At 43.9% G+C, this 26,279-nt stretch overlaps 1 protein-coding gene and 1 long non-coding RNA gene across 4 annotated transcripts in view; one reads left to right on the top strand and one right to left on the bottom strand.

Annotated features, from left to right (window-relative positions):
• Positions 1-26,279, top strand: part of cpne5b (copine Vb) — a 200,641-nt gene that overhangs the window by 125,784 nt on the left and 48,578 nt on the right. For all 3 annotated transcript variants that reach the window (XM_072451532.1, XM_072451530.1, XM_072451531.1), the window contains one exon: positions 10,983-11,046. In XM_072451532.1, the coding sequence (XP_072307633.1) occupies positions 10,983-11,046 (64 nt within the window). The remainder of the gene's footprint in view (positions 1-10,982; positions 11,047-26,279) is intronic.
• Positions 3,434-4,341, bottom strand: LOC140365239 (uncharacterized). Its single transcript, XR_011927819.1, has 3 exons — positions 4,266-4,341; positions 3,603-3,664; positions 3,434-3,520 (listed from the first exon to the last, which is right to left on the bottom strand). It is a non-coding gene; the product is annotated as an uncharacterized lncRNA (long non-coding RNA).

The following is a 26,279-nucleotide window of genomic DNA, read 5'->3' as shown; positions in this document are numbered from 1 at the left end:
AGTAGTAGTAGTTGTAGTAGTAGTAGTAGTAGTAGTAGTAGTAGTAGTAGTAGTAGTTGTAGTAGTAGTTGTAGTAGTAGTAGTAGTAGTAGTAGTAGTAGTAGTAGTAGTAGTAGTAGTAGTAGTAGTAGTAGTAGTAGTAGTAGTAGTAGTAGTAGTAGTAGTAGTAGCGATGATTCTGTGTATTTTCTTGTATTTCTCTCTTTTCCACACACTCCTGACTTGTGGACTCGCGGGCCACTTTGTGACTGACATCTGAGTGACGGACGGCCCAGTAAAACGAAAAGGTCTCCGGCTCCACACCTGCTGTAGTTTGACTGATGCTTTTATTTATTGTCTCCGTGGTAACAGCCAGGATGACGAGACATCGCTTTTATTCAGACACGTTTGCTCTATTGCTCGACGGACTGATGGAGCGCTTCAGAAAACAGGAAACATGACAATGGTGTGATGAATGTGGAGGTTACACGTACATGAAGGAGCACCCTCTCATCTCCATGGAGACGGGCGGCGTTACAGAGGTGTTTTCCACAGCTCGATTTACATGTGGTTGAAACAGGTTCATTTAAATACATATGTTTCAGATTGTTTATATGTGTATTTTTACATTCAAACAGTGCGTTACAAAAATAATACATATTATATTTATTTTGCCAGTAGAACATCCTTCATAGGACACTTATTTGAAATATTTAAGTTGCATTACTGGTAAGTATATTTATGTAAACAGGTATTTCATTCAGATTATACATGGTTTTGACCAAAAAAAAGATAAGATAATAAGATGAGCCTTTATTTGTCCCACAATGGGGAAATTCAAGTGTTGCAACACAAAGTAGGTACAGAAGTAAGCAATAAAAATAATAATTTACAGCTGTTATATGGAGAGAGAATTTATTTTTTTTAAACAGTATTGCGTATGAATATCAATATGACAGTATTGTACATGATTAAGTCAGTATTGCACATGATTAAGTCAGTATTGCACATGAATATATCGGTATTGCACATGATTAAGTCAGTATTCCACATGATTAAGTCAGTATTCCACATGATTAAGTCAGTATTGCACATGATTAAGTCAGTATTCCACATGGTTAAGTCAGTATTGCACATGAATATGACAGTATTGTACATGATTAAGTCAGTATTGCACATGAATATGACAGTATTGCACATGATTAAGTCAGTATTTCACATGAATATGACAGTATTGTACATGATTAAGTCAGTATTGCACATGATTATGTCAGTATTGCACATTAATATGACAGTATTGCACACAATTAAGTCAGTATTGCACATGATTAAATCAGTATTGCACATGAATATAACGGTATTGCACATGATTAAGTCAGTATTCCACATGGTTAAGTCAGTATTGCACATGATTAAGTCAGTATTCCACGTGGTTAAGTCAGTATTGCACATGAATATGACAGTATTGCACATGATTAAGTCAGTATTGCACATGAATATGACAGTATTGTACATGATTAAGTCAGTATTGCACATCCTTAAGTCAGTATTGCACATGAATATGACAGTATTGCACATCCTTAAGTCAGTATTGCACATGAATATGACAGTATTGCACATGATTGAGTCAGTATTGCACACAACAATAAGTATGATTAAGTCAGTATTGTACATGAATATGACAGTATTGCACATTATTAAGTCAGTATTGCACATGATTAATATACATATGACAGTATTGCACATGATTAAGTCAGTATTGCACATGATTAAGTCAGTATTGCACATGATTATGTCAGTATTGCACATGAATATGACAGTATTGCACAGGCATATGTGACTGACCGTGGCTAAACCAGTTACATGTCTACCCGGAGACATTTTGAGTTGAAAGTGTGAATTCAAAGCTTTCCAATGATGTCTCACTCATGTAGATCTGATAATATTTGAGTAAGTTGTGGTCATTTGAATGTACACAACTCTCAAACCCATTCACTGAGAAAACGGCTTCCAAAGTTTCTCACCGGAGTGAGCCCAGAGTCACAGGGGGCGGGGCTCATTTGCATCTCATTGAGATAAGCCCTCCCCCTGTCACACTGACACCACCTTCCCCCTACAGCTGTCACTGAAGACTCAAGAGGAGTGTTGTTATTGATGGTAACTGAACTTGAATCAGAATTAGAAGTTACTATATTAAAATGGAAATACTTGGATTACAAAAGGCCCTGAATAGAATCAAAGAATCAGAATGAGAATAGGGTTCATTGCATTTGTCGATAAACATAATTCACAGGTGATTCAGTGCAACACAAACAACAAAAGATAAGATAAGATAGCCTTTAATGTTACAACACAGTAGATACAGGGGGAAAGGACAGTAACTTATAGGAAGTTTAAAAAACACTCTTAATAGAAGAACTCTTATAAACAGATGCCAGGGCCAGGTATACGAACTGCAACGGGTCCATGGCTTTGAATATATGAGATATGAGATAATAGATATGATATGTACACCACCAGAGTCCAATTACATCAGAGATCACATCCTCATCCTCTTCTTCGTCTGTGCACTCTTCTGTGCTGTGACTCTCGGCTCTTGGCATCAAAGCTGTAAACAAATAACAGGACATTTAAGAAATGGCTAACTATTTCACATAAAACACTCATTAACTATTTTTTTTTTTTAACACAATGTGAGAGTTTCAATATAAATACCTGAAGTGCTGATAACTCTTGATCTTTGGAAGCCGTCTGAAGAAGGGACTCAGATGCTTCTGCCAGTCGAAGTTCTTGACAAACACTTTGCTATCCACCGTTCCAACAAGCTGTGGGATATTGAGGTGAGACTCAGGAGAGCTGTTTTCCACTACCTGATGACAAGGGCGACAATGTAAAAAAATTAGAACAGAAGAACAGTCTCCTCGTGTCCTTCTGTCCGTCTGTGAGAGTCGGATCTCTCCTTCACTGGAACTCCTCCAGGTTTCTACGCTTTTTTCCCAAAGAGGTTTTTTTTGTAGTTTTTCCTGGCCGAGAAGGAGAGTCTAAGGACAGAGGACCCTGGGACATCGTCCCTCGCCACCACAGACATTGTCTGACTCCATCGCCACCACAGACATTGTTGATTCATTTCTCCCTGTGGCCCTCAGAGGCAACTGTTGTTGTGATTTTGGGCCTTACAAAAATAAATTGATTTGATTTGAACATATCTTAAGCAGAGAGCAGCACTGAAGTTTTGCCAGGGTAATGTTTACACATTACAGTAGTCAAATAATATAAACTAGATTAGATTAATACATAATGACATTTGATTAAGACGTATATGTCTCTATAATTGCTATTCTGCATTTGCACTATTATTAGTACCTGCTGTGCAAAGTCAAAGCTGTAATGCATCCTGATGTCTGCTTGCTGGCGGTGAGGGTCCGAAAGACAGCACATTAGGTTCTGTTGTAGAGATCTGTGCGTGGCCTGCAGCTTCTGATGTGTGGGAGAAGCTGTTTCCACAGTGATCTGAAGCTTGATGTACAAACTGCAGGCTCACCTGAAAAACAGATGTTGCTTATGGTTAATTATACTCTAATCATTAAAACATGAAAATCACCAAAATAATGTTTTACACTCACCACGCTCCTTAGCAGACTTCACGTAGAGACAGGTCATGTCAGTCAGGGTGTCTTTGCCAATTCTGAAAAGGGGGATAAAAGGATTAGGGTTAACAGTAATATGGGAATAACACGCTTCACAGATAACAGTTCACATTGTGACGTTAACGGTGTATTTAAGATGCAAAACGCGGAGATATTTGGACATCTGCCCTCGGCTAGCGATGCTAGCTAGCTCACTTGAGATAACACAGTGACGCAGTGCGTGCGTGACGTGCAACGTACGTAAGCCACGTGACCAGAAGTGGTATCGGGAGTTGTAGTTTTTTTCTCTTCCCTCGCCGAAAAATAACCCGATAACATAGCAAAGTTTAGCTTACAACTTAGCTCTGAATAGCTGCGTTTAGCTCCGGGCTGTGGGGCTAACAGCCGGTTTAGCGCCATAAAACAGACACAAAGCACGACCCACACAACCCACGGGCCAACCCACGCCGAAAAATAACCCGATAACATGGTGATAACAGCAAGTAGTCACATTAAGCCCGTATTGCAGAGTGCACTGAAGCAACATGTTAGCTTAGCATTAGCTCCACCGGAGCAGACAAGTAAGATTCTTAAGTGATCACGAGACCGCCTTAAAACACAGCGTTAAAATAATGATTTAGTAGTAAAGTAAAAGTGTACCTGAGTAAACAGTTCCGTTGCAATGTAGTCCAGGAAATGTAAGCTCTGAAGACTGTGCTCTGCAGACGGTCTGGAGTAATGAGAGGAAAACACGGAGCACGCAGCTGCCATGCGGATCACAGCTGATTGGTGGAAAATATAAACAATACGTTGGCTAGAAAAAGGTGACGCCCCCCAGGAGAGCAGGAAAAAGACCTGAAAACTCCACATTTTTAACAGCTTAATGTATACGTTTAAGACAACCAATAGTGTTATCTGAAGCACACAGGGGCTTATTCATAACTTCAACTAGCACATTCTGCAAAAAAATGAAAATCACAAATTTGGGGGAAAAAAAGTAAAATGCTGTTTTTCTCAGTTTCACCGAGGCCGACATGGTCCGACAATTGCCGTGGCGAGTCACATATGACAATATTGTACATGATTAAGTCAGTATTGCACATTAATAAGTCAGTATTGCACATACTTTAGTCAGTATTGCACATACATATGATAGTATTGGACATGATTAAGTCAGTATTGCACATGATTAAGTCAGTCTTGCACATGATTAAGTCAGTATTATACATGATTAAGTCAGTATTGCACATGAATATGACAGTATTGCACATGAATGACACCTGTTCAGGGCTAACAGTGTTTGTTATAAAGTCTGACAGGAGCAGAAGTAAAGACCTGTGAAACGTCTCCTTCACACAGTGAGGGTGGATCAGAGTGTCCTGCAGGGGGCGACACTCATGGTCCAGCATAGATGTGAGTTTAACCAGGACCCTTCTGTCCCCCACCTCCTGCACCGAGTCCAGAGCGCAAGGAGGACAGAGGTAGACTTCTTCCTCTCCCTCTCTGTGATGCTGCTGCTCCAGCAGGCCACACCGTACAGGAGGGCTGATGCCACCACAGAGTCGTAGAAGGTCTTCAGGAGTGGCCCTGTCACTCCAAAAGACCTGAGTCTCCTCAGGAGGTAGAGCCGACTCTGGCTCTTCCTGTACAGTGCGTCTGTGTTGTGAGTCCAGTCCAGTTTGTGGTTCAGATGAACACCCAGGTACTTGTATGAGTTGTAGAGGTTGTTGTAGTTGTAGTAGTTGTAGCAGTATAAAAACCTTCAAAATCCTTTCAGTATATTTATGTACACAGGTATTTCATTCAGATTTTAAATGGTTTTGACCAAAAAACCAATGCAAAAACGTTCAGGCTCAACCAGTCTCACCGACTACTTCACCGAGCAAATAAAGTACACACAGAGTATGTGGAGTATGTGGAGTATGTGGAGTATGTAGAGTATGTAGAGTATGTAGAGTATGTAGAGTATGTGGAGTATGTAGAGTATATAGAGTATGTAGAGTATGTGGAGTATGGGGAGTATGGGGATGTCTTCCACTGTGAGGAAGACATCCATTCATTTCAATGTAGAAGAGCTGTTCGGTTCAACAACTACAGACCCTCAAACAGCACCAAACACAGACACGACAGGTAGAATAAAAAGTAGTCCAATGGAGCATATTTGTACTGAATCGTGTACTTTTCTGAAGTTCAAGTTTGCCAGTCCGACTAAAATAACTGACTAACCCTGTAATGTTATGCACAAAAACACCATCTAATCCTCACTTCCATCAGTGACTCTCCCTCCACTGATGAACCCGAAGTGCGGCGCTGCTGCTACACTCGCTACTTAATTACCCAAAAACAAATTGCAAAAACAGATTTCAAGTGATTTTTTTTTTCCACCTCGCAAATTCACAAACCAAATGATATCTTCTTCAGGCAATTTATTTCCTCTCCATATTTTCCGAGGTAATGAGAGAGGTGTGAATACAGATAACTCAGACGGGAGATAAGGATTGCTGCGGTTTTATTTCCTCCTTGTCATTTAGACAACTTTAATAATGTGCATTTTTTTGGTGAAAGAAGAGGGATATAAACAAAAGGGATGAATCAGAGCCAGATGATGATTATTAGATCTGAACCGTGAACAGCATCGGAATCACAAACGCGTTATTACCTTTATGTTGACGGTCGACAGCAGTTTCATCCGAGCCTCTTCATGGCTTCACCTTTAATTTAATTTACTACATCTGCGCTTTTAAATGGTCAATTCTGTTATTACTGTCATTGTTTTTATGGTTTTGTTTCTGGTCTTTCCTTTGCCTCAGGTCACACTTTCAAAAGAATGTGTTTTCTTAAATTCTATTTGTATTCATAAATACAAATGATAAAAAGAATAAATAAAATAAATACAATAAATACAATAAATACAATAAATACAATAAAACTAAAATATAAATAAATACATACATACATACATATATACATACATACATACACATATACATACATACTGTGTATAAATTAGTTTTGGTGAACAGGACATGATTTGCCATCATTTTTAAGATGGATGCCCGCCCTGTCACGTTACTTGGACTGATGGGGACAGTCTGAGTGTCTTGCCCGTTGACACAATTAAAAAGGATTCAGAATGTAAACCAGCTTTAGTGCAGATCATTATTAATCAATAATTTCTTTTTTTTTACAAAAAAATACCATGATATTGTTACATCTCTAGTTTTACCACACAAATAACACACACACACACACACACACACACACACAAAAATAAACGTGTATTTGTACTGTGGGCAAGCTTGCATCTCCCCAAACCTGATTCGTACTTAGCCAGTGCTTGTCTCCGTGGAACTGTTGTTCGTTTGGCTACAATATTCCACAGTATGGCATGAAATGCATCTATCTCCACAAAGACAACGTTCCAACGTGTGGTCTCACATAGGCCACCTTCAGAAAGTTACACGGTGCAGCTTTAACCACATATCCACTTTAGTTGCCCGAATCGCCAGAACCTTGAGTTCAAAATGAAACCGTCTCGAGCTTGACATTTTGAAAATGGCACGACATGTTTCCACCGGTACATTCGCGTTCTTTTCTTGAAGAACAAACTCCTGTGAACCCCGACACAGAACGCGCCTTCGGAAACAAATCTATAACCATTTACCTCTCACCTGTTCATCCACGGTCTGAACATTTAAAAAGTCTCACACTGTAGCTTCCTTTCACCACCTCAGGATCGATTTGTTCAGCGAGGCGAGGGAGAGTGGGGAGAGTGGGGAGAGACGGGGTTGAAGCGAACAGGGGGTGAGAGAAGAGCGAGTGGAAGAGCATGACTTTGGCCCAGAGCAGGGTCGGCTCCAGTCGTGCTCAGCATCTTCTGGTTTTTGAGGCTAAACGCTAACAGTCGCTTGCCGTTTGTTTACCGTTTCCGACAACAGAAAACACACGTACTTTTAGTTCAGGCACAGGTTTAAAAGAGATTATTTTCACAGCCAATCAGAGCGCTGCTTTCGGCTCTCTCTTCTGGCTTGACAGAAAGAAATACAATCCTTTATCCTTTATCCTTTATTTATTATGTGCAGACGGCGCACGGCGGACTCGTTTTGGTCACAAAGTACGGCTCTTGGGGGAAAACACAAAATGTACTAATTTACAAAAACAAGTCGGGTTCCCCTTTCACTTTTTATATTTTCAACTGGTTCCAATTGATCTTATCTGCACATGGAGAAAGTGAATACAACTATTTAAAAGCGCTCCCTACAGGTCGGACAACTCATTGAAATAAAATGCAATTAAGATATACATATATATTTTTAATTTTGCTAAAAATTATAAAAATGTTATCACACAATAGCACATTTTTTAATGTATAATTTCACTTCCTGTTTGTAATCGATGACATCACACTAGGAAATTACCCAGCAAACACGGAAAAAACTCATCTAATGAGTAATTATTTTAAATTTGACAAATAAAAATATATGATAGCGACTTTATTTTGTTGAATTCATGTTTAGAGAGTTAAATGTTTATCTATGTAAATCCTGCATAAACTTTGACTGGAATGACTGGAACATCCTTGTCATTTTCTACAGATTTTTCAACGTTTTCTCCACAAATACCTGCTCGATTGGTGTAAAACTATCATTTATATGTACAACAGGTATAAATACAAAATTAGAAACTCCTGTAAAAACCTGTCATACGCCCTTTAAGTGAAAATATCGTACTCTAATGACTTGAAATAAGTACAAACATCTTGACGAAACTGAAAAAATTCAAATATACCGTCTAAGGTTTTTCATGTTGTTTGTGCAGTGAACCAGTTTTTCCTCTATCAGTTTGGCAAATCTCCAAAAGGAACGCATAACTTATCTCGGGTCCAACCACAGCATCTGCAGATCGACCCCCGTCTCAGTTTAACCTGATCCAAAACACGTCTTCGGAATCGAGCGTTTGGATCCCGACCAAAACCATAACTCTTCACCTCTGTTTGAAATAGAAAAAAATTGGCTGCACTTCAATCAGTTATGACATGTTTGCAGATGTTGGGATCGCTGCACGTTTCTTTTTAAAGCACCTTTCCTTGGGTTGTATGTTATGGGTTATATGTTATCGTCTTGACATGCTGTTGACACGCTGATGTTTATCTCCAAATTTAAATATTCCACGCGTTGTGCCGTCGTTCTCTTATCTCCAGAATTGCATTTTCCTCTTGTCGCACAATCCGACGCATAAAAACCTGCATAAAACCTTTTTCGCTGGATTTAGCAGCAGAGGAAAGGCAGATGCAAATGTGACGGGACAAAGCTTTTCACGCCGAGGCAAAAATCCATTCAAATAAAAGTGTCTGAGTCTGAATCGGAGTGCGTACGACTTCTTGTCACTTCTCATCCCAAACATAGTCACAAATTTGATTTTATCGATTTGATTTAGATTCACTAGATTTCCCGTGACATCAATGGTGGGGCAGCAGGTAGAATGGGGAAAAGAATACAAATACTGACTGGGACTGATTGATTTATCATTTCAAGTTTACATTTGAAGGGCATAATAAGAGTTACATTATGGTGTGTGAAAACTACTTTGAGAAGCAGAATTTTATTAAAAAGTAACTCAAGTAAATCAAATTGACTTCTGCTCCCCGCTGAATATTAAATAGCATTAAGAAACAAAGAGGAGAAAAGTCATTCTGTCATATCTCAGGTCAAATGTGCAGTGCGTTGTCCTCACACTGGGCGTTTAACCTGTGTAAACAGAATCGTGTACGTGTCAGGTTGCTCACCGCGATGGATTCTTGCACTAGCATCATCACAGGTCTCAGACTGTTAGAGTTTAACTGAAGAAAAAGCGTGGTAAAGCTGTTGAGGACAAAAGAGCATCTTAGAACTGATTTTACTTGTCATTTTACTTGCAGTGGATCAGGTCAAATCTCATGGTCACATCATCAGATGTGACCTCTGACCTCTGTGATGATGAGGACATTCAGAAGTAGAGGCAGTCCTGTAAAATGTACACACTAGTAAAGATCGACCAGTGTTTTTTCTTTTGGCCTAATCCAGAGAAATCGACGGCCAACAATTTTTGCTGATATAAACGAGGCGATGTAGGGCCAATCTGGACTATTTTTCTCAAGTTGCTGTAGCTAATTAAGAGAAGAACCATTCAGAAAGCTTTATTAACTGGGTTATTTGGCGCTTAAAACCTGGCGGAAGACATTGTGATGATGGGCCTGGACACTGATGGTGGTAAGAGGTGACAGCGAGGAGAGTCCAGGGGACGATGAGCGTGTGGGATGCAGAGGAGCAGATGAAGAGGTGGTGAAAGCAGGCGAGCCAACTACACTAGGGGGGTGGGGACCAAAAGCAGGCGAGCCAACTGCACGAGGGGGGTGGGGACCGAAAGCAGGCGAGCCAACTGCACGAGGGTGGTGGGGACTGAAAGCAGGCGAGCCAACTGCACTAGGGTGGTGGGGACTGAAAGCAGGCGAGCCAACTGCACTAGGGTGGTGGGGACTGAAAGCAGGCGAGCCAACTGCACGAGGGTGGTGGGGACTGAAAGCAGGAGAGCCAACTGCACTAGGGTGGTGGGGACTGAAAGCAGGCGAGCCAACTGCACTAGGGTGGTGGGGACTGAAAGCAGGCGAGCCAACTGCACGAGGGTGGTGGGGACTGAAAGCAGGAGAGCCAACTGCACTAGGGTGGTGGGGACTGAAAGCACGCGAGCCAACTGCACGAGGGTAGTGGGGACTGAAAGCAGGCGAGCCAACTACACAAGGGCGGTGGGGCTCTGGTGAAGCAGTAGACGTAGGTGAGATGATGTTAGGTCTCCCAGGCAGAATTTACACTTAGCTCCAGTTCTGTTTAGCTGCACATACGACTGAAAGGATTTAATTTGCACTCTTCTTTGTACAGTATGTCTGTTATATCTGTTTTAATGCGATTTTAATGCTTTTTTTTCCTGTTGTGCGAACTGTGCTCTACAAATAAACTGGGCCTTGCCTGCTGCTCACAGATACGGTAAAAGCAACGTTTTTCAAAAAAGCTGCAGGTTGCAGATAATGAGGCACTTTGTATTTGATTGAAAGTCCCCCAATGGTCAAGTGCCTGCTGCGCAAAATCTCACCGAATACTGGGATCGGAAGCTTTGTGTAAATGTAATAAGTGCCCGGAGGACTCACAAAACAGAACGATAACTGTTTTCAGAATAATTCCTGGACAAAGCAGTGTCAGGTGTAAACTCTGAGGAACTGGAGGAAGTGTTTGTGTGGACTTCATGTTTTTAAATGACACCTGGACCCCCTTCGAGTCTGAAAACAACGCCTGATTGGTCGATTCACTTGTTTACAGTTCTTTTGTGTCCTCGTTTTCTCCGCAGCGGGATTCAGGGGAAGAAGTGTGGCACCATCATCCTGACGGCGGAGGAGCTCAGCAACTGTCGAGTGAGTCAAACCTGAACAACGTCATGCCACACAACAGCAACAACACACTTAGGAATGAGAATTATGACCAGGAACCATTACAAACGAGATACCGCTTATTTGTGGCATGTGACATTTCCTTTTTCATTTATTTTTTTGTTTTTTCAAAAGGGGGGAGAGAGGGGGAGAGGGGGGGAGAAAGAAGAAGATAGAGGGAAAAGAGAGGAAGAGAGAGAAGAGAGAGACAAGGGAGAGAAGGGGGAGAAGAGAGGGAGAGAGAAAGACAGAGACAAGAAGATAGAGGGAAAAGAGCGAGAGAGAAGAGAGCACGAGAAGAGAGAGGGGGGAGAGAGGGAGAGAGAGAAGATAGAGAGAGAGAGAAGGAGAGAGAGAGAGAAGAGGGAGAGAAGGGGGGAGAAGAGGGGAGAGAGGGAGAAAGGAATACAGAGACAAGAAAATAGAGGGAAAAGAGAGAGAGAAGAGAGGGGGAGAGAGGGAGAAGAGAGGGAGAGAAAGATGTGTATGGAACGACAGACAGAGAGAATAAGAAGAGAGAATGAAAGAGAGAGAGGCATGGATCTGTTATATTTGAGAGAGAGAGAGAAGAGAGGGGGAGGGAGAGAGAAGGAGATAGAGGGAAAGAGAGGGAGAGAGAGTGAAGATACACCTAATTCACTTTGTTTAATTTAATAATTTTTTCTTTTTAAAGCAGGTTTGGGCAGGACCATAGAGAACTCAGGATTAGTAAAACATAAAATTAGCAGCTAATGAGGCAGCATCCAAAGGAAAGAGGAGCTAACAGATTATGGCACAAAGTATGAGTCCTTTCTTGTCCATTATTCGTTGAATTCGTCTCTTTTCAAGTCAAGTCCGGCGGTTATTTTTCCAATGGCGCATTTGTCAGTTATGATGTCCGTATGATGATTGTAGTCGCAGTAATCAGAACAAAATCTACATCTTCTTTGACCTCAGGTTTGCAGTGCAGTTTATTGCTCAGGTCACGTCTTTGTAAAGTGTGTATTTGTCTTCGCAGTGAGACCCAAACGCCTTAGCATTCTCCGGCCGTCTGCGGCGACTCACCCGTGACTCGTTGTCCGTCGCGTAATCGTTTGGTATTGATTATTTCGGCCCCGGCGAGAAAGCCCAATAACGATAGAACTGTAAGACGGATGGAGATTCATGGAGAGTCGAGCCGAGCAGAAGGAGCGCCTCAGGGCCAATTCTCCCCTTGCCATTCAGGCTCGGCGACACTTTGCCCCACCCTCTCCTCCTATTGGTCAATCGGGCTCTGAGTGAGTGACAGGCGGATTTGACCAATCACAGCCGTGTTGACTCTCAGAAGCAGCAGGTGGCTTTAGCGGTGATAAAGATGCGCCTAAATTGTGGAATCCAAATGGTGGGCGAGTATGACAAAAAAAACTTTCTCAATACTATTGCCTTGAGACAATGTTATCAATGAATCAAGAATGTGCTATAAAAGGCCTATAAATATCTTAGCTTAGTGTAAAGTGTAAAAGGACAATAAAATCCACCAAAAAAATTGGTGCAAATGACGTGTATTATGACATTTAGTCCAAATATACAATCTACTGCACCTATGAATCCTTGGACACATTTTAGTTGGATATTATTTTATTTTTTGGAACAGCTCCTCGCTATAAATGGGTTACCAAGGACAAGTGGGTTCCATTTCGCCGGGTTTATGTGTCTGTTGAGTCCGAATGGTTGTATTTTAGACATTTTTTGCAGGAGATGTTCGGGCATCAATAATAATGAGGCGCCGAGGCCAGTTTGGCATTTGGCCTTGAAAACTTGAAAGCTCGTCGGCCTGTCCGTCCGGGCTGCCTCTCTCCTTCACTGTGGAGCTCCCCAAGGTTACCAACAAGGAGGGGAACCTACTAGCTCCAAGTATTAGCATTATTATGAGAAGTAGTTGTAGTATTAGTAGTTAGTAGTAGCAGCAATCATGAATCATTAGCTTACGTTTGGATGGGTATTGTATGTAATTAAGTTGTATTTAGAGTGATTCTTTAAACAAATTATAGTATGAAATGGTAAAGTATTAGGGGTAATATGAGCTGTTACTGCAGGAGTTATAATGGATTTAGAAGGTTTCATTTTGCGAGAGTGAGAACCGCAGCGGTATCCACTTTTACAAAAGGACTCAAGTGTCCAACTGTGACGCTCGACTGCTGCTGCTCGGAACCACAGTTACAACCACAGTTACAACAGGCTCGGAACCACAGTTACGACCACAGTTACAACAGGCTCGGAACCACAGTTACAACCACAGTTACAACAGGACTATTAGATTCAGACTGGAGAGAGAGAGAGGGGGAGAGAGAGAGAGAAGAAAGAGAGTGACAGAAAAGAGAGAGAGAGGCATGGATCTGTTATATTTAGAGAGAGAAGAGAAAGAGAGAGCAAGAATATATATAGAAAGAGAGACAGAGAGAATGAAAGAAAGAGAGAGTGTGAGGGAGAAAAGTTGTCACAATATCACATTTTAGTGTCACATTTATTTTGAGAAACTCACAAATTCACAGTTTTTCCTGACACAAACAAACACAACGTGTGAAATCCATAATTCATTCTCACTGTTCCAGATTCACAAACAACACTTCAAATTCAATAAATAATCATCTAGTTTTATTCAATCGACTCCGAATGTGAAGTGTCTGTTTATATCACTTCATCATTCAGAAGGTTTGAAAGGGGGTCTGCTGCTGCTGGGGTCTGGAGGATGAGGGTCTGCTGCTGCTGGGGTCTGGAGGATGAGGGTCTGCTGCTGGTGCAGGGGTCTGGAGGATGAGGGTCTGCTGCTGGGGTCTGGAGGATGAGGGTCTGCTGCTGGTGCTGGGGTCTGGAGGATGAGGGTCTGATGCTGGGGTCTGGAGGATGAGGGTCTGCTGCTGGTGCTGGGGTCTGGAGGATGAGGGTCTGATGCTGGTGCTGGGGTCTGGAGGATGAGGGTCTGCTGCTGGTGCTAGGGTCTGGAGGATGAGGGTCTGATGCTGGTGCTGGGGTCTGGAGGATGAGGGTCTGCTGCTGGTGCTGGGGTCTGGAGGATGAGGGTCTGATGCTGGGGTCTGGAGGATGAGGGTCTGCTGCTGGTGCTGGGGTCTGGAGGATGAGGGTCTGATGCTGGTGCTGGGGTCTGGAGGATGAGGGTCTGCTGCTGGTGCTAGGGTCTGGAGGATGAGGGTCTGCTGCTGGTGTTGGGGTCTGAAGGATGAGGGTCTGCTGCTGGTGCTGGGGTCTGGAGGATGAGGGTCTGCTGCTGGTGCTAGGGTCTGGAGGATGAGGGTCTGCTGCTGGTGCAGGGGTCTGGAGGATGAGGGTCATCTGCTGGTGCTGGGGTCTGGAGGATGAGGGTCTGCTGCTGGTGCTAGGGTCTGGAGGATGAGGGTCTGCTGCTGGTGCTGGGGTCTGGAGGATGAGGGTCTGCTGCTGGTGCTGGGGTCTGGAGGATGAGGGTCTGCTGCTGGTGCTGGGGTCTGGAGGATGAGGGTCTGCTGCTGGTGCTGGGGTCTGGAGGATGAGGGTCTGCTGCTGGTGCTGGGGTCTGGAGGATGAGGGTCTGCTGCTGGTGCTGGGGTCTGGAGGATGAGGGTCTGCTGCTGGTGCTAGGGTCTGGAGGATGGGGGTCTGCTGCTGGTGCTAGGGTCTGGAGGATGGGGGTCTGCTGCTGGTGCAGGGGTCTGGAGGATGGGGGTCTGCTGGTGCTGGGGTCTGGAGGAATGCGGGTCTGCTGCTGGTGTTGGGGTCTGGAGGATGAGGGTCTACTGGTGCTGGGGTCTGGAGGATGGGGGTCTGCTGCTGGTGCTGGGTTCTGGAGGATGGGGGTCTGCTGCTGGTGCAGGGGTCTGGAGGATGAGGGTCTGCTGCTGCAGGGGTCTGGAGGATGGGGGTCTGCTGGTGCTGGGGTCTGGAGGAATGCGGGTCTGCTGCTGGTGCTGGGGTCTGGAGGATGGGGGTCTGCTGCTGGTGCAGGGGTCTGCAGGATGAGGGTCTGCTGCTGCAGGGGTCTGGAGGATGGGGGTCTGCTGCTGGTGCTGGGGTCTGGAGGATGGGGGTCTGCTGCTGCAGGGGTCTGGAGGATGGGGGTCTGCTGGGGTCTGGAGGAATGCGGGTCTGCTGCTGGTGCTGGGGTCTGGAGGATGGGTGTCTGCTGCTGGGGTCTGGACGATCTTGGTCTGCTGGTGCAGGGGTCTGGAGGATGGGGGTCTGCTGCTGGGGTCTGGAGGTATGGGGTTCTGAACGATGGGGGTCTGCTGGTGTTGGGGTCTGGACAATGGGGGTCTGCTGGTGTTGGGGTCTGGACAATTGGAGTCTGCTGGTGTTGGGGTCTGGACGATGGGGTCTGCTGGTGTTGGGGTCTGGACGATGGGGGTCTGCTGGTGTTGGGGTCTGGACGATGGGGGTCTGCTGGTGTTGGGGTCTGGACGATGGGGGTCTGCTGGTTCTGGGGTCTGGACGATGGGGGTCTGTTGGTGTTGGGGTCTGGACGATGGGGTCTGCTGGTGTTGGGGTCCGGACAATGGGGATCTGCTGGTTCTGGGTTCCAGGTTGTGAAACATTGTTACATCATCATGTTTCTTCTCACAATAATCGTATCAACTGAACAGAACAGACTGATCTCTCTCTCTTGTACAGATCGATGTCCGTCTGTTCTCTCCGTTATCTCCCCGAGACCAGATGGGCATGATTGACAGGTGGATTAACCAATCAAGGACACGCATGGTAGACCTGTAAAAAAACAAACATGGCCGCTTAAAAAAAAGAAAGAATGGTCACATGGTCTGAAAAACCTGCAGAATTATTATTAATTTATGCTAGTTTAGAACATCAAGCAAACAAAACAACAACAACAACAACAACAACAACAACTACACAACAACTACAGAAAGAGATAAATCAATCAATCAATCAATGCCAACAAACTAAGGAAGAAAATAAGGAAGTGGCATCAGAAAAAAAGAAAATAATAATGTTAATAATTAATTAATGATAATAATATTAAATAAGAGCATTTTAAGTTTTGATTTCTGCACATTAATGAGTGAAGCACAAAGAGGAGAGAGGAGTTTGGGTTTTGTTCTGAAGGACAAACTCACATTCTGAGTTTAACTCTGCAGGAGATTTATTGTTTTTGAAAGAAATCTTGTCCAAATGTTCAATCTCACCACAGGCTCCACGCCACAAACATGACGTGTTCATTTCACGGCTGAAATACTCTCAACTGACGACGACGAAGAAGAAGAAGACAAAGAAGAAGAAGAGGAAGCCCCCCCTCAGTCCCTCAGCACCTCCTCTGTCTGTCCTCAGCACCTCCTTTGCATCTCTTCAGCCCATCAGTACCTCCTCAGCCCCTCCTCAGCCCATCAGTACCTCCTCAGCCCCTCCTCAGCCCATCAGTACCTCCTCAGTACCTCTGTTACACCTCCCTCCTCAGCACCTCCTCAGCCCCTCCTCAGCCCCTCAGCCCCTCTTCATTCCCTCCTCAGCCCCTCTTCAGCCTCTCCTCAGCCTCTCAGCACTTCTGTTACACCTCCCTCCTCAGCCCCTCCTCTGCACCTCCTCAGCGCCTCCTCTGCACCTCCTCAGCCCCTCCTCTGCACCTCCTCCACACCTCCTCACACCACGTTCACACTAAGACCACGGCAGCTCAGATTCTCCTGGAACAAAGACCACAAACGCCCGAGGAGCAGATCAAACTTAACTCAGAGGCTCGTGGGGCCGGAACACGGACTGAAGCTGTTCAGGATCAATACCCGGCGCTTCATGAATCCCCAACTCTCCAGGCGACTCACTCAGACCTCCCCCTCCCCAGACGACTCACAGTGATGGTTCATTACTATAAAGAGTGTGGAGCGTCTGTAACGAGAGAATACTTACTATAACATAAAAGATCAAATTAAACTGGCTTCAGGCGAAACGCTGCAGGTGAAAGACGTGTATTACAAGGTCTTCATCGTGTGAGTTTTTCATGAATAAGACATTTTTATGTGAACAAATTAACAACATGTCCACATTAAACATTAAACGTCCTATATCTTGTTTTAGATTTAAAGTAGATAAAGATGTCATCTGAGTAAAGACTGTTTACTTTAAATTAAACGTCAAACTAAAATTGTGTGCAATTTAATACAACTTTGGAGGAAAAAGAATATTGTTTTGAACTCGTATAAATCTGAAAAATGGATAGTTTTGAATTATAATATTAGATACAGAAAGATTTACAGATGGACTGATGCATTGTAGTATTTAAGTATTTAGAATCCTTCTGTAAGATTGTAAAGTTTGGTTGGATCTTTATGTCTCGTGATAAATATATTTTGAGGCCTCTGAAATGACAACGTTCTATACAAACCCTGTGTGTGAAAGTTGATTAAATTAAATAAGAGAAAACCGACAATAATGCGCAACATATCAATTATTTCACTACTTTAGCGCGTTTAACGATTGCCCACGACCATAACGACGCCGACCATAACGACGCCGACCATAACGACGCTGACCATAACCCTCATCCATTATTCACACGTCCAGCTCCTGGCCCTATTACACCGTAATGAGTGCGATTGCGAGTTCACTTCCGCCTGTCACCGCCGCTTCCCGGTTACTCCCCGGAGGTCGCGGCGGCCGGTTTAAAAAGATTAAAAATGCAAACCGCGGTTCTCTCTCGATGATGTGGTGATCAGAGGGTTTGTCAAAGCCGCGTTCGCAGTTGAATAACAATGAGGTCGATGCATTTTTAATAACCGCTCATCAACGCTGCGCTTTTATGTGTCTGCGCGGCGCCGATCGCGTTCAATTTGACTCCTTGAAAAGGCTAATGCTTAACTAAAAATGAGGTAAAGTTGAGGAGAAACATGGGTGTGCTACAGACACCCACGAAGCACAAGAGAAGGCAGTCAGTGAACACCTTTGTGCTTAAGGTAAATGACTTTTTAATGGGGCTCTCTTTGAGTTCACATTGAATGAGTTGTTGTGCCCTGCATCTCCCCCTGCTGGTGGTTAATGAGTTAAAAAGCACAAGCAGGTGTAGCGACGTTTCAACTGGCCCCGGCCCTCCAGACCTGTTTGGAAGACCTCTTGAGGCCAGTTTTGGATCGCTCACATGGTTCACTTTCAGAAAAAAGTCACCCATTCCAAACATCTTCCTGAAAACATCGGCTAAAAGTGTTCAGAGCTTGATCCAATTCAAACACATGACGTCAGCTTTTCCCAGTTGAACGGTGTGTGTTGTAAATGTACGTAGATATTTTAAATGCTGATGGTAAATAAACGTCTACTGTCCGGGCTTGGAGAACGCTGAAGTGAGACCTGCATAGCAACCGCTTCTGTGACATGTTGACCAAGCAAACGGGTAACGTTAGAAAAGGACACGTTCTGCAGCAGTTGGATGACGCCGGTCAGAGATAGAACTAGCGAGAAGAGAAATGTCAATAATGGTAGAAATGGAGGCGTCCTTGTTAAGGTTACGATAAAAAATTCTGCAGCAATGTAGACAGACGGGTGGCAGACATTCCAAAAGTGTTTATACGAATGCAGTTTCTTATTGTCCTGTGTTAGTCAAGCGTCAAGTTCAGTGAGGAAAGCCTAGTGTGAGCTGGTACGTGGTAAATACACTGTTCTATTGTCAGGGTGATTATGTGCTCATACATGTGCGTGTCACCTGACAGAACCGCCGCGTCAGTCTTTATGAATGTCATGAACTCCATGTTTGATCAGTTCGAGTCCTCAGAGAACCAGGGTTACATTCCTCCTCTGGGAGTTACTGTCGGAGCAGATTTGAGTGACAGCAGCGGAAAGACTGCATCTGTAGTGAAAGCGAGATGTGACATGTGGTACGGCGGCTGTGAAGGACGAGATGCATCAATAAAACAAAATAACAGATTGTGCAAAAGGAACGGAAGAAGCACAAACTTAATATATATTTAAAGAACAGACTTCAGTCTCACAGCGTGTCCAGAGAGAGGAGGGAAACGGAACTCTCCATAAAGAAGAAGTGGAAAATCACTTTTAGAATACACTTTATAAAGCAGCATTATATTTATTATAATTAATAGCGCCACTTTTGCTCTGACTGAATCATAACGATATCTTGTTTTCTCCAGACTTTCTAATTAACAAGCCTTGAAATAATTATTTTTACGTCCCTGTCAACATGACAGGTACCGATCATTTGGTACCTGTCATGGCTAATTCTGAATCGGTCACAAGGAAAGGAAAACAGAATAACATAATTTATGAAAAATGAACTTTTATTAACATGTCTCTTTATCATTTACAGGCTGAGAAATAGATTTTCAAAGTTAGGGGCCAGGGGGCTCCCTACCTAAAAAAATTAGGGGGCCCCCAGCAATTTCAGGGGCCCACAAGCGCACACGGCATCGCGGCGTCATAAGAACAAGATAAATGTGTTGTTTTAAACCTGGTTATTAGCATGTAAAACAATTTAAAGTACTTGTATCTGTTATTTGATATGAAGAGCACAAATACTGAATTCCTATAAACCAGAGATCATGATCTTTAATACTGTTTAATTTAATATAATGTTTCTTAGATACAAAATAAATACTGTTTACAGCATTTGACACAAGGAGATCTTGTGGAATATATAAAATCACAGCCTACAAAATAAACTACTAACATATATACATTGCCCCGATGCTAACAACTCCAAAGGGGGCGGGGCCCTTGGGGCCCTTGAATACTTCCACATTGACATTGTCCCTAATGTGCAAAATTACAGCTTTTGTTGCAAACAACTTTAAAAAGACTGAATTGCGAACTGAGGAGATTGACGCCCGCCAACCTCAATATCACTTGTGGCGCAAAATTAGACCGGGTATTTCCGGGTACAACCGAACGCAGCGGCCAATCAGATGCCCGCTTTCATCGACATTAGATCACGGACACCGCTCGGCCAATAAGAAGCAAGAAAAGACAGCGAAGTGGCATGTCTGTCAAAACGAAGCTTAAGATGGAAATGCCCGCGCACATGCTCCGCTGCCTTCCTCCGCTGTATAACTACAGCAATAATTGTGGTCTGTAGTACAGCGCGCCCCAGTTTGTGCAGAGGAATCGCTTTGGGCATGTTCACCGCGCTGTTTTTGCCTATTAAAAATATATATTACGGCGAAAAATTTGCGTCGGTCATTGTGTCCGGGGCCTTGATTTTGGAGTCGGTCAAAACTGATTTTTGCGCCGGTCATTGACCGTGTCCGGCCCGTTATTTCGAGGCTTGATTAAGGTAAAATTCTTGTTAACTATAACTTGATATATTAAATTTAGGATAGTTGTGACATACTTTGTGTATTTCTACTTCTCGGACATTTTGCCCTTGAAAGAACTATTTCAATATTTCATTTTCCAGCGCAGAAATACTAAAAACCTGTGGCATGTAAAGAAAGTATTCAAACTATTCTGAAGAGAGACTTTTTCACTGCCAACACCAAGAAAAGCCGTCGTGTGAGGAGTAAATGGAGCTGGTCAGACGTAACACAAGTAGAAGTAATAATAGTTGAAGTTGCGGTAGTAAAAGTATTCTCATCTAGTTGAAAAATGCTGATCCTCCCCCTTTTTCTACTGACATTAAGTGGATTTCTTGCAGTTCATAAATGGGTGCGTGGCGTGAATACTCAGCAGGAGATCTGATTAACCCAGAGCCAGGTTTAATGACACTCGTGCAGGGAGTCCTTTAATTTATTCAACCTCACACGCTTGACTCTTTCTGAGGGGAAATCTCACCGAAGGGTCAATATTTTAACAGACAGATTCATCTCGACGGCTCATAAAAGATATTAAATAGTGAGCGGAAATTAGAGTCTTGATAAATATGGAAATAAGATGCTGTTGTGTTAATGAGCGTGATATGATGAAGGTTGTATGTTCCTGTGCGGTTAGTTCAGCTTTTTCCAATTACATTTCATTATTGAGTGCTGTATTTTTCGGTTTATAAATAGCTCCGGAAAATAAGCACCAGCCAAAAAAAATGCATAATAGAGAAGAAAAAACATATATAAGTCGCCCTGGAGTATAAGTTTTAGGGACATTTATTTGAGAAGAACCAAGACCAATAATAGACATTTAATCTTGGAATGTAATTTAAAATAATTTACATTTTAGATTAGAGAACATGGTGAATAGGTGCACGTATGCTAACGCTAACACCTTCAGCTACATGACGTATGCTAACGCTAACACCTTCAGCTACATGACGCACAGACAGAACTGTGGTAAGTGTCTGGTATGTTAACGTAACATATTAACAGTTATTCAGATAACTATAGCATAAAGAACATGCTAACAAGTTTACCAAAGCATCAGTTTTACCCCAAATCACTAAATCCATTGAATTCTTCTTCCTCTTTGTCACTTCTAAACAACTCCACAAACTCCAGAGGAAGAGGAAGTGCAGATTCTTCTTCTGCGTCGCTTAGAGCCTAGAGCGCCCTCTTGTGGTTGTCAGTGTGAAAATAACGAATAATATCACATATAAGTCGCTCTGGAGTATAAGTATAAATATAAGTATAAGTCGCACCCCGGCCAAAACGATGTAAAAAGGTGCGACTTGTAATCCGGAAAATACGGTATATGTTTTTCAGTATAATTCACTGTCATTTTGTAAGACATATTTACATACACTTGTTCATGTTAGCACGTTAGCTTTAGCGGGAATTTTGTTCTTTTTCAGTGATGTCGAGAGAAAATAAATCTCGCCACTGTCTAAAATATGATGTTAAGTCAATTGACCTGTGTAAAATGTTCAATGTTCATCTGCACAAAGTCAACAGTCACCGTTCTCCACACGACTTATTTGCATTCGAGAATGATCATTCTGAACAAGAAAGTAGCTATTGTTTTCAGCGACTTATTTTCTGTTTTTAGCTACTGTTTTATTACTATACGTCTTTGCACTAGTAGTGTTGGATTGGAAGGTCAATCTTTAGATGCAATTACCAGAGGGCTGTGGGTGTAGATCGAGTGTCGGTGAAAGCTTTAGCGTCACAAACATTAGCACGCTAACCGTGCAGAGGACAAAACACTCTTATTTACATGAAAACAGATGGGTACAGTCCCTTTAAGATGTAAAAGTCCACAGCACTGCCCACACATTTATGATAAGTTATAGTAGAGGTCACAAAATTCACTTTACGCGTTGGATTTCTCTGCGATATAACGTGATTTGTTGCGCGATTGTGAAAACATACCAGAACCAGGATCAGAGAGGGGTTTATTGCCATTGTCCGTAAACAGAATTCACAATCTGCTCACATGCTTTGGCGTTAAGCTGCAACATACAACAATGAATTATAATAGTAGCAAAATATATGAAAAGGGCGTGCACACAGACATATCTTCAGCCTAAATCTTGTTCCATTTTCTCTGTGGACAAACTGCGAATAACACGTGGACACACCGACACTGCGGCAGTGCCAAATATCTGCATAAAGGCGCAATGGACAATTTTTCGGCGATTTGAGAACGCAGGCAGAAGTGCGCATGCGCACTCCCCCGTGCGGACCGATACAACACGCACGTGCGTTTGTTTATTAGCGCGATGGCGATCGCATCGCATCTCTCGTCTCATGTAGATTTCAGTCCGCTTCTGAGTCAGCTCTTTCTCCGTCTTCATTTTGCCCCGTACACTGAGGGAACTAGAATATGATAGATCAATGCGCTTAGACACGCGGAAATGTGCAACGATCCGCACGCGGCTGCAGGTGAGCGGTAGGTGCGTTTTATGATTGATACGTGGCAGGACTAATTGGCAGTCCACGCCATGAGGAAATGAGACTCAGATTTGGGCCAAAAAAATTGTCCATTCAACCTTCAATTTTCAATATCGGGCTAGTGCAATACCTGGGGAAAGCCTCCAATATCTCTGAAAGCACTGATAACCAATCACCCATGGCTAGTTTTAATGTGGCTACCGACAATAGCTGCTCACATCCAAGAACAATTGAGGCTTGTAATGACCCGAACCACTGGATGACCGCACGCGAGGGATTCCTACGCTCCCAGGTACGTTTTTGGCGAGGAAACAACATTGAAATATGATATGATTAACTCGGCATAGCGTGTAGTAAGTTTAAAACAAGATTTATTGAAGACCTATAAGCCGTATCCGCAATCCTACACAAACCTTGGACAGTCCATTAGGGTCCAGCCACTCTCCCTCTGTGTCCTGATATGCCACTGGGCGCAGAGCCAGAGCAGGACATTAAAAAGCCATTAGTTTATCGTTAGTGGCGCCGCTCTGCTGGTGTGGATGTGCATACCGCCTCGAGCGTCCTCTCACGCTCGCATACTGTAACTGAGCCAGGAGATTAGCATTTGCCAAGTGTCAGAGATAAGAGGCACTGTACACCTCCGGGGCTCCTGCGCGGGGCGGCGAAGATACGAACAATCATTTATGTTTAGACGTACCGTAAAGAGGATGTGAAAGTGAACAATCGGAGTAATACACCAGGTAAATGCGTGGACTTTAATATATCCGCCTGTGAGGGGAAAAGATGGAGGCGATTGTGCTGTTTTTGTATTCAGCCGCCGATGAGATACACTGCAGTTGAATAAGTACAAAGTATTTTGAGTGAATACATCTTAGCACTCGTCCAAGTATGTTCCTCAGAGCTGAAGAACTTAAGAAGCTGCTTGGATGAGTGGCAAAGTGTATTCATTTCACATAATAGTTTTTGTAATGTCTTTTTGGAGGGAGTTCTAAGCTTTAATGCCTCTGAATATAACAGTTTTTTGTACATCTTCTGCTGACTGCTAATCCTCTTCCCACAGCTTTAGTAATGTGTTAAAAATGCTTAGACCACCAACTTATTTAAACCCCAACCCTAAGGTGCTGGACAGTAGATCAGCTGATGAAGAAGGCCCGTGTTAATCACAGCTTCTAATGCAAGAGGCAGGTCATTGGCGAAAATTGAAAACAACAAAGGCCCTAAAGTGCTCCCTTGAGGACACCCCACATTTTATTTCCTGTAATAGTAACAAACCAGTTTATAATACATATTGTTTTCAAGGTGAAAGGCAACTAGCGAACCACCCAGTAAGTGTGCATAAGCAGGAAACTAAAAAAGGCGTCAGAAATGTTTGAACGAGAGGGAAATACAGCTTGAATTTCAACTCTCTTTCCTGACTTTCCTGAATGTGTTGTTGCCGTTTTGCCAGCCAGAGATTTTAGTGCATCTGCATTTGGCACAGACGGGGCTCAGCCGATGGGAGAGTTAACAATGGTCGCGCTCCGGCAGACTGCAGCGTGGTGTGAGCGCGATAAGCCCGAGTGCTCCACGGGCCCCGAGCCAGACGAGTCCAGAGGTTTCACAAAACAACTAATATTAGACCCAAGTGGCCCCAGAGCTGCAGCGAGAGACCGGCGGGCGGAGGTGTCTGAAAAGCCCGCACGCTCAGAATGAATCGACTAAACCGTCATTATGAACATAAAGCTAACTTCATTATATATTCCAGCTGCATCACCGCCGTGCAACTGGAGTTATCACCACCGCAAATGATCGATGTCGCTTGTTTAGCTGGATGTGTCAACGTAGCCACAATAATTAAATGAACAATACGTGAGAAAATACGTTCTGCTTTCTCACAAGACCAAGAGTTCAAAGTCACCAGCAGCAGCAATCGGCTTTATCCCAGAGATGGTCTGTAAGTGGCGATGCAAAACGCTTCGTTCGTCCAAAAAGGGAAAGTTGTGAAACGTTTGTCATGGTTTAGAAGGCGCGTCGTTAAAACATGAACTGTGTAAAATGGACAGTGCTACATTCCCAAAGAAACCAATTATCATTCCAAAGACAAGAGGGAAAACACACACACACACGACACAGCCCCACACATCCACACACACACACACACACAACACACACACACACACACACACACACACACACACACACATACACATACACATGCACATACACATACACATATACACACACACACACATACATGTGTGCGCTGCTCTTTGGTCACCGGCTGCTCGTTGGTCGTTGCCGGCTGCTCATTGGTCGTCGCCGGCTGCTCTTTGGTCGCCGGCTGCTCTTTGTTTGTTGCCGGCTGCTCTTTGGTCGCCGGCTGCTCTTTGGTCGTCGCCGGCTGCTCTTTGGTCGAGGGTTGCTCTTTGGTCGTCGCCAGCTGCTCTTTGGTCGTCGCCGGCTGCACTTTGGTCGACGGCTGCTCTTTGGTCGCCGGCTGCTCTTTGGTCGTTGCCGGCTGCTCTTTGGTCGTTAGCTGCTCTTTGGTTGCCGGCTGCTCTTTGGTCGTCGCCGGCTGCTCTTTGGTCGCCGGCTGCTCTCTGGTCGCCGGCTGCTCTTTGGTCGTCGCCGGCTGCTCTTTGGTCGAGGGTTGCTCTTTGGTCGTCGCCGGCTGCTCTTTGGTCGTCGCCGGCTGCTCTTTGTTCGCCGGCTGCTCTTTGGTCGCCGGCTAGTCTTTGGTCGCCGGCTGCTCTTTGGTCGTTGCCGGCTGCTCTTTGGTCGTTAGCTGCTCTTTGGTCGCTGGCTGCTCTTTGGTCGTCGCCGGCTGCTCTTTGGTTGCCGGCTGCTCTTTGGTCGCCGGCTGCTCTTTGGTCGTCGCCGGCTGCTCTTTGGTCGTCGCCGGCTGCTCTTTGGTCGCCGGCTGCTCTTTGGTCGCCGGCTGCTCTTTGGTCGCCGGCTGCTCTTTGGTCGCCACGCTGCTCCAGACTCATCGATTCCCTCGTGTGTTTTATATTTCATGTTTAATGTAATATAATCAATCCGAAGGCTGAAGCTTCTGCCTCGAGCTCGTTGACTTTCTTTTCTTCTCAAAGTGACTCACATGGATTCCTCTGCAGCGACACATTTGACCCGCTTTACGAGAAGAAACAGAATGAAAAACTGCATTAAACGTTCATCTACAACAGACCAAAGATGCACATGTTCAGTACATCTTCTCATATCTGCGTCTGTCTCTCTGGCAGCGGAAAACACTATGACTTTATCTCAGAAAAGGTTAATTGCTGTTGTAGGAACTTGCTTTGGTGATTGCAACATAAAACAATGAACAATGATAAAACAGCTTATATAAAGTCAAAAAGGGCACGCGTCAAAGAAAAACAATTAAAATCTACTATAGGATAAGAACAAAAATATCCTATCGCAGATTCTCCGCCTACTTCAAGACGTGCTGACCAATCGGTACGCTCACTCAATCCAGGTTACTGTTTTGGAAAGATAGAATGCTGTTTTGACATTTTACAGTGTTTACTA

The sequence above is a fragment of the Eucyclogobius newberryi genome, unplaced genomic scaffold, assembly GCF_026437365.1.
Source record: "Eucyclogobius newberryi isolate DKJ021-1_F unplaced genomic scaffold, fEucNew1.0.hap1 SCAF_19, whole genome shotgun sequence".
Lineage (NCBI taxonomy): Eukaryota > Metazoa > Chordata > Actinopteri > Gobiiformes > Gobiidae > Eucyclogobius > Eucyclogobius newberryi.
Note: the sequence above shows the minus strand (reverse complement) of the source record. Positions and strands in the feature narration are given on the sequence as shown.